Genomic DNA, 16,216 nt, shown 5'->3' on the forward strand with positions numbered 1-16,216 from the left:
TTTACAGGTGGACAGGCAAGAATTAGTTAAGCAAAGTTAAGTGGAAAAAAAAAAAAAGTGCTCCGGACAATGATTAGACCTAACCAAGAAAGAAAGATTGCTACTTATGCCTTTATGCCTGGTTACGGGGAAGACTAGTAGCTGGCAGGAACTAGAGACCTGGGTCCACACAGACCATGTTTATATCCCACTGAGAGCAGGATTTGAACACACAGAGCACAGTGGGAGTCAGGAGCAGAGCTCTGAGCCAGATAATCTCCACCTGAATCCCAGAACACCCATGAACCTGGCTGAGCCACTGTCTCTCCAACCCTCAGTTTTCCCATCATTAAAAGGGAGACAAAAATCTATCTAGGAGTGATGTATCTTTGAGCTCATTCACTCATGCAATACACGTTATCTGAATGCCTCTCTTTGAGGGCTTCTTTTTTGGACCCTGAAGTCAGACTGGCTCAAATAAGCGCCTGAAAAATGGTGTGCTTGCTTTTCCCGGGATGGCCAGCTGAAGGAGGAATTTAGTCCATCCAATGTTGGCCCTGCACCCTTAGTTTGTTCCCAAGCAGTTGCTGTGAGACTTAATTTCAGACTTATGCCTAGCCTGCTGCTCCGGGTCTGCGGGGAGAGGTCCTTATTGGAGCAGGAAGCCTGGCGACTCTACCTGTGATCTTGGCTGTGAAGGGGCTGCCAGGGATGTGTTTGTCATTGTACTTGACCAGGATGCTGTAGTCACCCGGCAAGGTGGGCAGGTAAGTCACCGTGCACGTCCCATCTTTGTTGTCAATACAGCTGATTTCGGCCTTTGAGGGTCCCTCGATTGCCAAGTCCAGGCCACCTGTGAATGGGAGGGGAGGGAGAGACCGTCAAGGATAGGGTTTCTTTGTTTTAAAGGGGATCAGCACTCATCTGGGACAGCCCTGACGCCAGGACGGACAGACCAACACAAGCCGTGGGAGCCACAGGCAAGGCACGTAGGTCAGAATAAAGTGACTGACAGTCAAAGTGTCACGGGGAGGACACTCCACCCTCTGAATTCTTCCTGCCAGTGACCCAGAAGTTCTGTTCTTCCAGATGTGTGGGACGAGGACGGGACGGAACCCCACAGGCCAATCACACATATGGGAGAGAGTGTCACACACAGACTGTCACTGCTGGTTGGCTGGATGCCACCAAGAAGAGCCCACTGGAACCACACATTAGAAATGTCTGTGATGACCATGGGCATGAGCATAGAGCTTTATCTAGAATAAACCGCTAAATCATTCATGTGGCCCCAGGGATACATGTATAGGTACAAGAGAAGAAGAATGTTATCTACTGAAACACACTTAAATTTCAGGCAAGTCACAAACAACACAGTATGACTGTGACTTTAATCAGAACACAAAGGACTTAAAAATTTCAGTTTTGGGTGACAGAGGAGCTGTAATAGGAGATTCATATGAGAGAAAAGACAAGACAGATTCTACCACTCAGGAGTCTTATTTTTAAAGGCTTCCATGGAATTGCATTCCCTAAACTCTCCGATAACGGAGAACTACAGTACCTTCTCCTGCGTCCTCGGTGACGATGGTGAAGGTGGCGGTTTTGTTGGCCACTCCGTACACCAGGCCCGGGCCGTACGCAGACACGCTCCCACTGTTGGGGTAGTTCACGTAGAACTGGAGGGGGCTCTCTGGGTTTGCAAAGAACACACAGTATTGGGACTCATGGAGAGATGATTCACCTAACAGCAAGGGTAGGCGTGTCCTGGGCAGAGCAGAAGCAAGAGGAGGCTGCAGGGCTCACCATCCTAGGACACGCAAGGAGGGGCTCCTCACTGAGGACCCTCCAGTGATCACACGAGACAGTCTTGAGCTGGAAGGAACAGCTCCACAGGGTGGGAATGACCCCCACTACATGGAACATGACTGGGAGGGCCTTTGGGAAGGACATTTGCCTCTGGCTTTCAAAATTTGTGCGTTCAGCCCCAGGACTCCATCTCACTGTGGTCCTCTGGCCCACCTACTCCAACCGCCAACACTGCACAAGTACTTCCATTTTCAAAGTGGTCAGATGTCAATTAGGAAAAGACGCCACAGTCCAGTGACTGGGGGTTGGTTAAATAAACACTGGACTTGTAGGTCATTAAAAATAATGAGGGAGATCTATGTACACTAACTCAAGAGATTATCCACATGTGTTGCATTAAAAAGAGAAAAAGGTGTTTTTACTACTGCTTAATCATTTATAAGACATACTTCATTTGCAAGGAAAATAGTTGTTCACCAAGTTGAAAGATGATTGGTTTTTTAAAAAATATTTTAATATTAACCAGATCAAGGCAGGGAACTAACCAAAGGGAAAAAATTAAAATTTAACAATTCTTCCTAAAACCTGTGTCATTTTTTTGGTATGCTGGAGAAGGAAAGACTTTTAAATGGCAAGTTTTTATTCTTTTATGCTTTGGCTAATTATGATTAATTAAATACTTGGTAAAAGTAGAAGACAAAAATAAAAAGGGTAATTGCTATATAGTAGTAATATCAATATCTCATTATAGTAATACCATATATAATATTAATACCCTATATAATATTAATACCCACTATAATATCTATATAATAACACCCTATGTAGTAATATGGCGCCAGTGGTAAAGAACCTGCCTGCCAACGCAGGAGTCATAAGAGGCTTGGATTCGATTCCTGGGGCAGGAAGATCCCCTGGAGGAGGGCATAGCAATCCACTCCAGTATTCTTGCCTGGAGAATCTCATGGACAGAGGAGCCTGGCAGGCTACAGTCCATATAGTAATATATACCCATTATAATAGATTCTTATGTAATATTAATACCATTACCCCAGTCCAAACTAGAACAAAATCGCATGTATATTTGTTGGTGTAGCGGCAGTTATAGAAGTAGAAGGAATATGGTAGAAAGACATTTTTCCCCTTTTCCTGTATCTGCATCTTTAGAATATTTAAATAGAAGCAGGTAAATATACTGTGCCTTTGAACAAATATTATCCTCACACATAAACTAAATCAAACATCAAATTGGGAGAAATATTTCCAACTCCTATCTCAAAGGGCTAATCTCCCCAATATTTAAATTGCCCTCAGAAACTGATATGACAAAGGTCAATAATTAAACAGAAAAGTTGAGCCAAGGACACAAATGTCTAGTTCAAAGAAAAAGAATCGGATATAATAACTAGCAGTATAGAAAGCTGCTCAAGTTCACTCATAGGAGAAATGCCAACAAAGCAATACTATTTTCTAGCTATCCGTTTGGCGAAGATCTCGAAATGTGATAGCATATTCCACTGGCAAATTGGTGGAAAAGCGGGTGCTCTGTGACATTGTGGGTGGATGCGTGAACAGGAAGAGGCTGGGTGAAGGGTGCTTTGCTGAGACCTGTCAGGTGGCTGTGATTGCATCCTGCGATTTCTCCCCTGAAAAGCAAATCTCTCGGCTACACCCTGCAGGTGTGAGAGGATGGATGTGAAAGGCTATTCACTGCAGCAGGACTAGCGGTCGCAAAAGGCAGGGAAGAGCACTGTTTGTCTCATGGGACAAACAGTGCACGCGTGATGTTCCTCTGAACGGCGGGACACTGTGAACACACTCTGCTGTATTCGGACATGCGAAGCTCTCCAGGTTATACTGTTAGATGAAGAGAGTAAGGTCAGAATAATGAGCAGCGAATGCTACTGTTTACAAAACAAAGAGGGGTTAAAAATCTGTATTCCCATCTCTCGAAGAGTCTTAAAACTTATTTGGAAATCTAACGTAAAAAAGTCAGTAATGGTAGGGTTCAAGGAGAGGGCAGATAGGGGATATGGATGGGAAAGAAACCTTCCTCCACATCATTTTTAAACTATTTGGCTAGGTTACATACTTAAAATATTACACTAAAAAATAAAGAACTATTTAAACAATTTAAACAAAAAGAAAGTAACACTGTGCTGGGCTTCCCCAGTGGCTCAGTGGTAAAGAGTCCGCCTGCAATGCAGGAGATACAGGAGGTTCCATCCCTGGGTTGGGAAGATCTCCTGGAGGAGGGCATGGCAAACCACTCCAGTATTCTTGCTTGGAAAATCCTCAAGGACAGAGGAGCCTGGTTGGTTACAGTCTACCACATTACAAAAATCTGGACGCAACTGAGCACAAGCACACAAGTGGATGGAGGTGAAATGTAAGTTGGTTTTGCTTGTCAAGGGCAGAGTGACAAAAAAACAACATACCCTCTTCTCACAACCTCTTCTCCTGCCCCAAACCCTGATGCTGCTTCGGGCTCTGCAGGCCAGGCTGGAAAGTCCCTCAAGTCTCACATTTTTCACCCTGCTTTATCCCTTGGCCATGCTAGGCACAGTGACAAAGACAAACAATCCCAGACCGAAGGGCCTGCACTGTGACCCGGGACACTCAGCTGCATCGTTCCTACTGGAAATTAGCCGGATCTGCTGGGGTCACAGGCTGCTTGGTTCTGCAGGGAGGCCCACACTGTGTCCGCAAATCTGCCACCAAGAACCACACGGCATCTGACTGAACGAAGGACGATAACCTCCCGGGTGTTTCCGCCCTGACTCCTGGAGTCCCGCGGGGCCGGCGGCAGAGGCGTGGAACCCGACTCACCAGGAATGTGGCTGCCCATGTATTTGATGTGCATCTCGTGGAGGCCGACCTCTGTGGGAGCGTATCTGACAGTGACTGTACCGTCCTTGTTGTCCACAATCTCGGGCGTGGCCGTCTTCCCGGAAGGCATGTGGACCTCTCCTGTTGGAGCACACGAGACAGGGCGGTGACCCCACCAAAGACTGTCTCCCGAGGAGCCAAGCACAGAGGCACAGGTGACCTTCACAACAAAGGTTCTCAGACCCAAGAACACTAACTGCTGTAAAACAGCAAGCTCCATAACAGGAAGCAGAGACATACCTGCCTTCATTCTGTTCTCTTGTGTTTCCACAAAATGCAGCAGGCAACTCACAAGCAAAGGGTCTTTTGAACTGACAGCCATTAGAAGCTTAAACAGGACTTGAGAAGACCACGAGACCAAACAGATCAGTTAAGCATCAAGTCAGAGAGAAACAGGCATTGAAAGAAGGCAAGGAGAAGTAACTCTTACACAACAGACCTCAGGGACAATGTCACATCTGGAAGAGCGGAAGAGTAAGAAAAGACAGGAAAAGGCGGGGGAAGAGGACAATCAAGAGAGATATCAACACAGTGGCTCTCCCCCTATAGACAATTTCTGGTCCTTTCTTCAGCATGCAAGTTATAAATGAACCCGCTCTTCAGAAACACACATAAATACGCAGAACATTCTGCGATCTCAGGGGCTCATGGACTGACTCCCTATAGCCAGGGATGCTGGGTTCTGAACCCCAGATCTGGGGAACAGGTGGAACCAGCCCCTGGGCACTGTATGGATAGCTAGTGAGAGCCAGTGAGGACAAGAGGGCTTTCCCAATAGTGCTTACCAGTGATTTCTCCTTTCCTGACTGCAAATGGAATGACCAAGTCGAAAGGCTTAAATCCCAGGCCGTTCATGTTGCTCACTGGGACATAGGCCTCTTCTGTTACCTAGAAACAGGAAGCAGCAGTCACTGGGTAAAGTGGACAACACTTCCCCAGTGTGGGCTAGGGAAGCTGCAGGGGGCGGGTCAGAGCAACTGGGAATTTTGCAAGCTCGTCCAGCCAGGATTCAAGGGTATGGCTGCCCATGCACTGTGGGCTTTGTCTAACTGGCTCTGGGGCCAGAGTGGACAGCAACTGAGGGATTGGAGGAGTCATGCTGACTGACTGCTAAAAATTCCTAGGCTGTTTGCTTGTGAAATTCCCAGCAGTGCCCACGGGGAAAGTGGAAAAGTGAGAGACAGCAATGTCTGTGAGTCCCAAGAGGTTCCACCTGGAAAGGTTTAGTTGCCGGTGGCCTGGAAAAGAAGGTGCGTTTTAAGTGGCAGAAAGGAGCAGCAGTGGCTTTCTCCCTGGACAGAAACCAGATGTGCAAGTGGCGGCTTTGAGAGTCAGCAGGAGGGCTGAGAACAGCTGTCCGTCTTTCTCTTTAAATGTGGAGACCAACTACACCGAGCGTGATCACAGACATGGTGGCGGGCGATTCGTGGAGCGCAGACGATGACACGGGTGGGTCTCATTAGAGAGAAAGCGGGGGGGTCATGGTAATGGGCTGATCAGTGGGGACAAACCAATGACCAGGACACCCAGAGGGCTTAAGCAGTCCCCCAAAAGCAGGCTGTAGCTTTTCTAAAATGAAGGGTGAGTAAACACAGACGTGAAAAAGGGAAAACGTAAAAACAAAAACCAAAAGTGTACCCAGGGCCTGAATCCAGGGGGACATGCATTTACCGGTACCTCCTTCACAGCTGCGACTTCCCCATCTGTGGCCTGGTCAGTGGCAAATGCAAATTAGTTGGGAATCACACTGGAGGGACATCACTACTCAGTAGATTCTACCACCCAAGGTCTCCCCCCGACCCCCATCTCTGCTGCCCAGCAGGGAGCCACGCACTGCAACCGGAGCCCATATTCTTCCCTCCCTTTGTGGACAGCCAGCTGGCCTCCTCTCTTCGAATGTCTTATTCACCCACCCCCTGGGCCCATGACCCTGCTTCTAGGAAGCAGAACTACAGAAATACTAGCAGGAGAGTCCATAGGTATGTGATGTATGCAAGGGATTTTACTGGTGCTATTCATTGTTGGGAGAGGCTGAAACAACCCTCATGTCCATCTGTAAGGAGTTGGTTAAGGAAACTATGTGAGTGTGCACAGTGGACCCCAGTGTAGCCACTCTGAAGAGGTGACCAAGTCTGATCAATTAATATAGAAGGGCATTTATAGCACTTTGAGTGAAGGAAGCAAGATGCAAAGCAATGTGCACGGTGTTACCTGATGTGTTGTTTTTAATATTTTGCCATTTTATTTTTAAAAATTATTTATTTGGCCATGCAGCATGTGGGATCTTATTAGTACCTTGGCCAGATTTCAAACCCATAGCCCCTGCATTGGAAGCACAGCATCTTAACTACTGGATCATCAGGGAAGTCCCTGATGTAGTCTTTTTGTTATTGTTAATTTGGCCATGCCACATGGCATATGGGATCTTAGTTCCCTGACCAGGGGTTGAACCTGTGGCCCCTGAATTGGAAGGATGAAGTCTTAACCTCTGGACCACCAGGAAAGTCCCAAAACTGATACGCTTCCTGTACAAGTTAAAAAACAAACCTAACACTGGCCACCCCTGCAGCATGAGATTGGGAAAGGGGTCTCTTATTACTTGGTATGTGTTGATACCTCCCTGGTGGTCCAGTGGTTAAGACTCTATGCTTCCACCGCATGGGGCACAGGTTCCATCTCTGGCCAGGGAACGAAGACCACATGCCACACGGTATCATAGATAAAAATACAAGAACTAGAAATCCTCCCCTATGGAGGAAAACTGTGCCCATGTTTGGTCTTTCCTGTGAATTCTGGCATGTCAGAAGGGTGCTTCACTTACGAAGGCAGCTTGGTAAACTTCAACATTTGAAACAGCCCTATTCCCCAATTCCCGGACTGTCTCAGACTGGGGGCGAGTCCAGGACACCTGAGCCAGTAAGATCTTTCAATGGCTATGCTATAGCCTTTGATCAATGACTCCTCAATGGCAACAGGCAGAGAAGCTGCAAAACCCATGCCTTGCTGTGTGCACCTGTGTGATGTATTTAAATGAACCAGCCTGCTGGGGCTCCCGCACACATTGGCTACAAAGGAAGTACTGGATGTTCCTGTCTCTTTAGCCCCAGGCCTATAGGGGAAGGCAGGGAAACTACCCACAAGAGGCCAATTAACAAAAAGTCACCCCATCCAGGAAAGGCTGGAGCAAGTTCAAAGAATGAAGACCTAAATCGTGTGCCCTGAGTATCACCCACTTCTGCCTTTGGCAGTCATTGGGGGAGGGGGGAGCATTTACGCAAAGTAGTCTTGCTTTGTATGCATCCCAGGGCTGAAGGGACATTCATTCCTAAAGAGTTTGGCGGGCCCCACTTCAGGTTTCTGACTCATCTGCTAGAATGGTCCTTGGTGTTCTCTTCCAGATTTTCTCATTCCCACCCTCTAAATGTGGTCTCTTTTCCCCAGCTTATTACTCCAGTAGGATGGCAACCTCTGCCCAATCTACTGCTACTGCTAAGTCGCTTCAGTCGTGTCCGACTCTGTGTGACCCCATAGACGGCAGCCCACCAGGCTCCCCCGTCCCTGGGATTCTCCAGGCAAGAACACTGGAGTGGGTTGCCATTTCCTTCTCCAATGCATGAAAGTGAAAAGTGAAAGTGAAGTTGCTCAGTTGTGTCTGACAAGTAGCGACCCCGTGGACTGCAGCCCCCCAGGCTCCTCTGTCCATGGGATTTTCCAGGCAAGAGTACTGGAGTGGGGTGCCATTGCCTTCTCCGCTGCCCAATCTAACCAACCAGAAAAGACTCCTGTGGGCTAAAACAGATCCTTAAAGCTACAACTGGGACTTCTCTGTAAATTAGGACATAAACTCTCTAGCTGCATCTCTTTCTCTCCTGAAGGAGAAAAACACTCCCAAGTCAACAGTGTCAAAGGCTGACAAGAATCTCCATCCTCGAGACATAAAAGGGCTCCAGGTCTCGGGCACAATGTTTACAGATAAGCAGACATCTACGGAAAAGAATAAAGGCACAGCTGTTTATAGAGTGGGAGACAGACGTGACCTTCTGCTGCAATGGTCTTCACGCCCTTCTCTGTTGCTGTGTAAAGTCAAATCATTAGAAGGAGCTTTGCAGGCCATGCATGCATAGGGCCAGGCCACCGAGGTCTGTGAACTTTGTGGTCTGCTCCCGTCACATCAAAGGATGTCAGTGAGGACAGTGTGCAGCAACAGTGCCGAGCGGGCAGTCTGAGCTCAGCAGACTTCAGTCCAATCCCTGCTCCTATGTGGCATTTGTAACAGGGCCAACAATGCTTAGTTTTAGGGGTGAAATGAAGGACTGCTCCTAAGGTTTCTAACCCCCTTTCCTGGTGTAAGAACCTAAGTAATCAAAGGAAGATCTAAATGTCACTCAGACTTGAAAATTAAAGGGTCTAGCCATTCTCTGGCCCAGAGGATTTGCATAATGCCTTCCTTTTATTGCAGATGTTCCTAGCTTCAAAAGACAAGCTATTTCCCTCTCATCATCAAAGTTCTGAATCTTTCCAAAACACAACTGGAGGTACTTTGAGTCCTCGGACATGAGAGACAAGTCTCTAACATCAAGAGCATGGGAGCCTCTCTCCTCCAGGGGAGAAGGGAGGAGGAAGGACCAGCAGAAGGAAAAACTGTAATGTTTTACTTATGGACATTTTTTGGGTCAAAGTGTAATTTTTCTGAACTGGGCTTAGGCCACGACATGGCCTAAGACCCAGTAGCATGATGGATACTTTGATTGCCAATATGATTCCTTAAAACCACTTAGAGACAAAGTGTCCCTGGGTCTCTAGAGATTATTGCAAGGTCCTGATTGCTTAAGGAGATTTAAAAAATAAGAAAAAGAAAAAAACAACACAAAACAAAACTGGCCCAGGAAGTCTCAGTCGGGATTTAACAATCAGCAGCTGTTCCCGTCTGTGCTAACAACCCCACGCTCTAGAGAAGGGAGTTTCCTTACCATGACAGTGAAGGGACTGTTGGGAATATCGACGCCACCAAAGCGCACGTAGATGACATAGGTGCCCGGCTTGGCAGCTGTGTAGAAGATGTCATAGGTGCCATCCTCATTCTCAATGACATCAGCCTCAGCCTCAGTGCCATCTGGGGTCAAAACTGTGCAGGTCACTTTGCCCTTCCCGGCAGTCTTGGCATCAACCACAAAGCCCACTTCCTCACCGGTTTTCACAGTAGAGGCGATTCCAGGCCCTGGAGAAAAATTTAAGAGGAAAGTATGGGAGCTTAAACCACAGACATCTGCCCTAGAGGCCCAAGAACAAACTGCACACCTTTGTTCTATCTGTGAAGGAATGTCAGACCCTCAGCTGCTGCTGTGCAGAGGGACGGCCCAGAAGTGCCCCAGGGAAGATGCTTCTCCAGGGAGCATTCTATCCATCACTTATTAACTAAATAAGGAGCATCCGTGAGTTCTGAGTGACAGCCATATGTTAAACCTGCTTTGCTGGCATTCCAGGGTATGGGGATGAAGGTTGACTTTCATTTGCAAACACACACTGGGCATTTAAGTGCCAGATACATACAAAGGGGAGCACACCACAGTCTCAGCTCTCAAGATGCTCAAAATCTAACTGGGCAGATGGAGGCAGGCTGGACACCAAGAATGACAGTTCAGTCTGCAGTGGAAACACCGAGGGAGGGCTAAGTCACACAAAAAATGATAATGATAATAACCAGGAATTCCCTAGCAGTCCAGTGGTTAGGGTTCCTCACATTCACTGCCCGGGACGTGGGTTCCACCCCTGTTTGGGGAACTAAGACCCCAAGAGCGGCGTGGTGCAACAACAAAAAGCAGTCAATGGTTGTTCTGCAGAGAAGCCTCCTAGGTGAAAGTTTAAAGATATATCCCAGGGTTGCCCCATTGACAGAGGCATTCCTGAGAAAGGGGAATTCTGAAGGATGGGCACTCTAGGCTAAGGAAGACTCACTACCTTCGCCTCCAAATGATGACCAGTGTCTGCCTCCCCTCATCTATGGCACCACTTTACTGATGACCAACAGATCAGGGAGTGCAAGAAGCACGCTGGAAAAAGAAGCCAAAGTGTGGCAGCAACAGGGAGTGACAAGAACACGCTGGGACAGTGAGCAGTAGAGGGAAGTGGACAGTCTGGCCCTGAATGACAGACTAAGAGGAGGGGCCAAGTGAGACCCCAGGCTGGGCAGTCTCCTGCCTCAGCTGGGGGAGGCAGAAGAGCCTGGAAAGCCAGGAGGAAGTCCCTACCTCTTGGGAAGATCAAACAAGGCAATCCTAAGGGAAATCAATCCTGAATATTCATTGGAAGGACTGATGCTAAAGCTGAAGCTCCAATACTTTGGCCACCTGATGCGAAGGGCCAACTCAATGGAAAAGACCCTGATGCTGGGAAAGACTGAGGGAAAGAGAAGGGGGTGACAGAGGATGAGACGGTTGGATGGCATCACCGACTCAATGGACATGAATCTGGGCAAACTCCAGGAGATAGTGAAGGACAGAGAAGCCTGGCGTCTGCAGTCCATGGGGTCGCAAAGAGTCGGACACAACTTAGTGACGGAACAACAACAGGTTACCAAAACGCAATCCAGCTGTCCCTGGAACAGCATTGACCTAACAGGGGGCACACTGGCCAGTGTTAGAGAATTTCTCAATTTTGTGGTGGGTGCTGAGCCAATATGAACAATTTATAACCTTGCCAAAGGTTTGGCTTTTACAACCTAAAAGCCAAAAGCATTTCTCCATTCAGAATAAGATGAGAGAAACAGGAAACATCCAGGGTGGACCTCTGTTAAAGTTTTATTTAAAAAGAAGCAAATCTGTTTCTTTTCAGAGAAAGGATTCATGGTTTGAATCTGCTTGAAGCAGCATCAGAGTTGCCCATGATATTCAAATGGTTGTGTCTTAGAAATGGAAGGAACTATGATACTCAAATATTCCTAGAAAATTCCCCAAGACACTTAAACGTAAGTCCTGAGTACTGAGGAAAAACCTAGGTCCTCTAATGGGTTTCTCTAGTGCTGGCCTGAAATGCTCTTGAGTAAATCTCTAAAACTAAACCATCTACTCATGAAAGGCATACATTTGATGTTTTTATTGGAGCTGCCATGACAGTTGAAATCTCAACAAATCACCCACTTCGAAAGTAATTATGATAGTTTCCACATGCCAGGCACTGTCCTAACCACTTCTCAAGTATGACCTCACCTGATCTCTCTGTAATAGCCCTATGAAAGTCTCTGATCCTTGGAAGAACTTCGTGAACTTAAATGTTTTCCAGAAAGGCCTTCCGTCTAAGTCTGACTGAGGCTGAGAATCGCTGAGCATCTTGCCCTGATCACACAAGGACGAGATGGCATGTGCTGGCTTTGTGATGTCAAAGTCCTTGAGCTGCACTCACCTGTGGCCAGGCACTTGCTGGCATCACCCGTCTGTGTGGCCCGGATGCGGTAGGGAGACAATGGGATGTCATCCCCGCCGTAGGTGACCCCAATCATATACCGTCCAGTCTTGTCCGGGATGTAAGTGACGGCATATGTGCCATCTTTATTATCGTGGACAATGGCTCTTTTGGGTTTCCCCTCTTGGTCCTGTGGATCACAGAGAAATGCTATTTAGGATGTTGTCATCTAACCATTCAAGAAAAACCTTGACACATTTTGCTCATTAATTAATGTGGGGAAAGAATTTCTGGTTTAATACATTTTGGCAGTGGTGGGAAGCAGAGGGTCACAGATTTCTTTAACACTGTGATGGACATGGCTAATTTTAGTGACTTTTCTGTCAAAGGAACAAATAGTTTCTATCTCCAAATCCACTGAAATGTAGGGAGACGAGGGGGCAGAGGCTCCTGAATGCACACCATCACCTTCACGCCCCCTTCTCTCTTTACTAACAGGACCCTAATTCTTAGCTAGGTGTGCTGTTCCCAGAACATGAGATGCTACTTCCTAGTATCCTTGGCCACTAGGTACAGCCATGACTTGTGACAAACTTCCAGCACACAAGAAGAGGGTGGAAGTCTTAGGAGGGACTTTTAATTGGGCTGCTTAAGAGAGCTGATTGAGTCGGAAGGTCCCTTCTGCCTCTCTTCCTCCTTCTTGCTTGCCAAGTGGGTTGGATGGCCAGCACACCAGCAGCCTCAAGGTTCATAAGGAGAACTCAGGGACAGAAGCCACACGCTAGAACAGAGGAGCAGAGAGGTAGAGCCTACTTCTTTCCTAAGTCACACAGCACCCAGGGACTTTACCTGGCCTCCAAACCCCTCTAACTATAGAGAACTATGAATGTGTTTAGCCACTTTTATTTAGGGGTTTACTGTGATATACAGCAGAACTTAGTCCTAACTAATCCAAAGAGTAATTTTTAACATTCAAAAATTTTAAATGTAGGAGCAGTTATAATAGGGAGCAAAATACATGAGATTCACCAAAAAGTGGTACCTGGAGTTAAACCCTTAGATTTCTCAGGTGAGCATGTTTGTTCCCCTGCACAATTACTGCCTCTCCAGTGGGGAAATCTGACATTTTCGTGAGATCAGGAATTGGTTGTTGAAATCTGATTCTTATCCCTAACTGGGAAATGAGATCTTACTAATGCAGTCTGGCTCCAGAAAAATAACTCAAAATTACCGTTATCTGCACAGCAAGCAGGCCTTCCCCAGCATCTCTGGCATCGATGGCAAACTCCACAGGCAGACTGGCAGGCACACCGTAGGTACTGAGGCCAGGGCCGCTGGCGGTCACTTTGCTGGCATCGTATGTGGGAAGGACCTTGACCTTAAAGGGACTTGACAGACATATGCACATCCCAAGTCAGTATGGATACACTTCAGTCCAGCTGCATCTGACCTCTCTCAAACAAAGAGAGTGGGATCGAGTGGGGGGATTTCTACAGCATTTAGGACTCAAGAGCCTTAAATCCAGAGAAATTTACAACCATGTAACCATCATATAGCAAATCAGCTTTCCCTTACTGAATTCCATGGGATACCAACTAATATCCATAACAGTTTAGGAAACATGGGGTTTTCCCAAAAATATACAACCCACTTTTGTTTTCCTAACACAATGGTCACCAAAATGGAAAGAAAAAATATTAAAACTGATGCTTTCATTATTATCCCATCCTCTTATATTCTATATTTTAGTGTGTTTTAGATTATTCAAAACCTATTAATCAAGTATTAATAATACTACAAATGTAACTTATGATTTATACATTCCCATGGAGCTGGAGCTTTATGTAAAATATGCATATTAGGAGTATAGATGAAACTTCAAATTTTAAGTATGCTAAAAAAAATTCTTGGTAGACTGTTCTGAGAGATGAAGAGCTTATATAACATTCTTTGTATTAATATGAACAATATCTCTTGAGAATGCTACTGTCAACCAAATTCTCAATTAGTAAAAAAGTTAAAAAATCTTTGCCCCGATTAGAAAACAAGTTGCACAGTCACCAGAAAGAAGACATTGAACTAATGCACTTCTTAATTTCAGCTCATCTTTACGTTAAAGGTGGCTGAAAGGAACAAATGTAAGGGGGCACCAAGAGAGAAGGAGACACAAACACCATGGCTAATGTATTTTAACACTTGTGTAGGGCATGCAGGTTTTTAGCAATGCTGACTGGATGGATGGATTGATGGATGGATACTTGGATAGATGGATGGATGGATGGATGGATACATGGATGGATGGATAGATGGATGCATGAATACAAGGATGGGTAGATGGATACATGGATAGATACACAGATGGATACATGGATGGGTGGATGATGGATGGATAGATAGATGGATACATGGATAGATGAATGGACAGAAGGATAGCTAGATGGATAGACACATGGGTAGATGAATACATGGATAGGCCACCAGAGCAGAGCTAATCATGAGACAGGAGGTTTTGAGATGGACTTGGACCCCTTCTCTAAGGGTCAGGAGCTTACCTACGCGGGATCTCTTCATCCGCGTATTTAACAGACACCATGTAAGGGCCCTCCTGGGATGGGGTGTAGGTCACTGTGTGTGTGCCATCACCATTGTCCACCACGTTCACTGGTTCCACCAGGCCTAAAAACAGACGAGAGGGCTGTTGGAACTGCCTGGTCTGCCCTTCACTCTACCCTGGGGTGAGTTCAGAAACTATTACATTCTTCCCTGAGAGCTATGGGTTTCCACCGATGAGTAACACACAGGCAAGCAGGCCATAATCAGAGGTCTAAGAAATCACAGGAGACAGGATGGCCAATTCATGGTTGCACAAATGCAACCATGAACCTAAGAGACACCTTTAGCTTTTTGTTGGCTGAAGTACACTCAGTCAGACCGAGAGTATAATTAAGGAGACTGCCTGCACTTGTTGCTGGGGGGTGCATGCTGCAGACATGCTATCCTTTCAAGCTGGCTAGGCATGCTTGGGATGTGGCAATTTCAGTCTACAGCCGAAAGAAGGCCAAAGAATCCAGAACTCCGAACCGCAAAAGGTAACCAATGGGCCGGCCAGTCAAGACTTGTATCCACCTTTGAGCAAAAACCACTATGGCGCCAGCATGTTGGGTGTAGCATTCAGGGCAAATGAGAGTTCATTAAATCATAGTCAAGGCATGCATTAGGTTGATAGATTCTAGATCCCAGTTCTAATCAAGAGTCTCAAGAAATGGTCAACTGAAGCGGAGCCTAATCAAAGCATGCCATACTCATGAAGCAGATGAGGCAGGCCCAAGGCAGTTTCAGAGGCAAGGCCAGCAAGAGGCATTCAGGTTCCATACATCAGAGCAGCAGCCAGTGGGAAAATGCAAACCTGTCTCCATAAAGTCACCCTTCCGGTCACGTTTAAAGAACCCTGAAATGGCTTGCAAGGGGCTGCGCCTTGACCAGGGAATCCTCTGATCAGCTAAAATTAAAAGGCTGTTATTTCAGTGTCCTCTGTAATAGAGGTAGATGTCTAAATAAAGCTTTTCCCTCTTTTTTTCCTCCTCATTCTCTTTCTCTCTCACACACAACCCACCCCCAACACACACACACACATGTACAGAGGTCTTGAAGCTCAGCAAGTAGGTGGAATCAAATTCCAGCCCTATGACTTCATTTCCCCAAAACCACTTCTGCACTGAGCTTCAAAGGGCATAACTTCGTGCTGAACCCCATTAAGGAGAAAGTTCCTCTTCAAAGTAGGAAGCCCTTATTCACCACTTCTGTGAAGCCAAGAACACATCATTGAGGGAAAATCCAGATAACTCAAGAGATGAGGCAGAGAACAGCATATTTTTATATGCTGGGAGAGGAAGTGCGATCACCTACCAAAAAAGGTAAATTTGAACACACATCCGCATTTGTCCCCAAAGGGCCTACTCGCCACACCCAATCCAAATTGCTTTCCAGGCTGCAAGAGGGCAGGTCAAACTGCCAAGGAAGCCCATTCCCCAAGAGACCCCTCTCTTGGGAGCTGGGACAATGACAAGGCGGTGTGCCATGTGGGCTAAGTATTGGTCCTTTCCAGAAATCTGGAGTGTGATCCTACATGAGTACCAAGGCA

At 46.6% G+C, this 16,216-nt stretch overlaps 1 protein-coding gene across 6 annotated transcripts in view; it reads right to left on the reverse strand.

The window, feature by feature from the left end:
* FLNB (filamin B) overlaps window positions 1–16,216 on the reverse strand; it is a 139,340-nt gene that overhangs the window by 21,599 nt on the left and 101,525 nt on the right. For 2 of the 6 annotated variants that reach the window (XM_005695796.3, XM_005695800.3), the window contains exons 26-34: window positions 14,628–14,751; window positions 13,307–13,463; window positions 12,076–12,265; window positions 9,648–9,895; window positions 6,316–6,387; window positions 5,463–5,565; window positions 4,618–4,758; window positions 1,544–1,672; window positions 659–832 (exon numbers count right to left, since the gene is read on the reverse strand). In XM_005695796.3, coding sequence (XP_005695853.2) covers window positions 659–832; window positions 1,544–1,672; window positions 4,618–4,758; window positions 5,463–5,565; window positions 6,316–6,387; window positions 9,648–9,895; window positions 12,076–12,265; window positions 13,307–13,463; window positions 14,628–14,751 — 1,338 coding nt within the window. Of the gene's footprint in view, window positions 1–658; window positions 833–1,543; window positions 1,673–4,617; window positions 4,759–5,462; window positions 5,566–6,315; window positions 6,388–9,647; window positions 9,896–12,075; window positions 12,266–13,306; window positions 13,464–14,627; window positions 14,752–15,481; window positions 15,575–16,216 lie in introns of all 6 variants that reach the window. The other 4 variants (XM_005695795.3, XM_005695798.3, XM_005695797.3 and 1 more) reach the window with 4 other exon arrangements.

The sequence above is a fragment of the Capra hircus genome, chromosome 22 (assembly GCF_001704415.2).
Source record: "Capra hircus breed San Clemente chromosome 22, ASM170441v1, whole genome shotgun sequence".
Lineage (NCBI taxonomy): Eukaryota > Metazoa > Chordata > Mammalia > Artiodactyla > Bovidae > Capra > Capra hircus.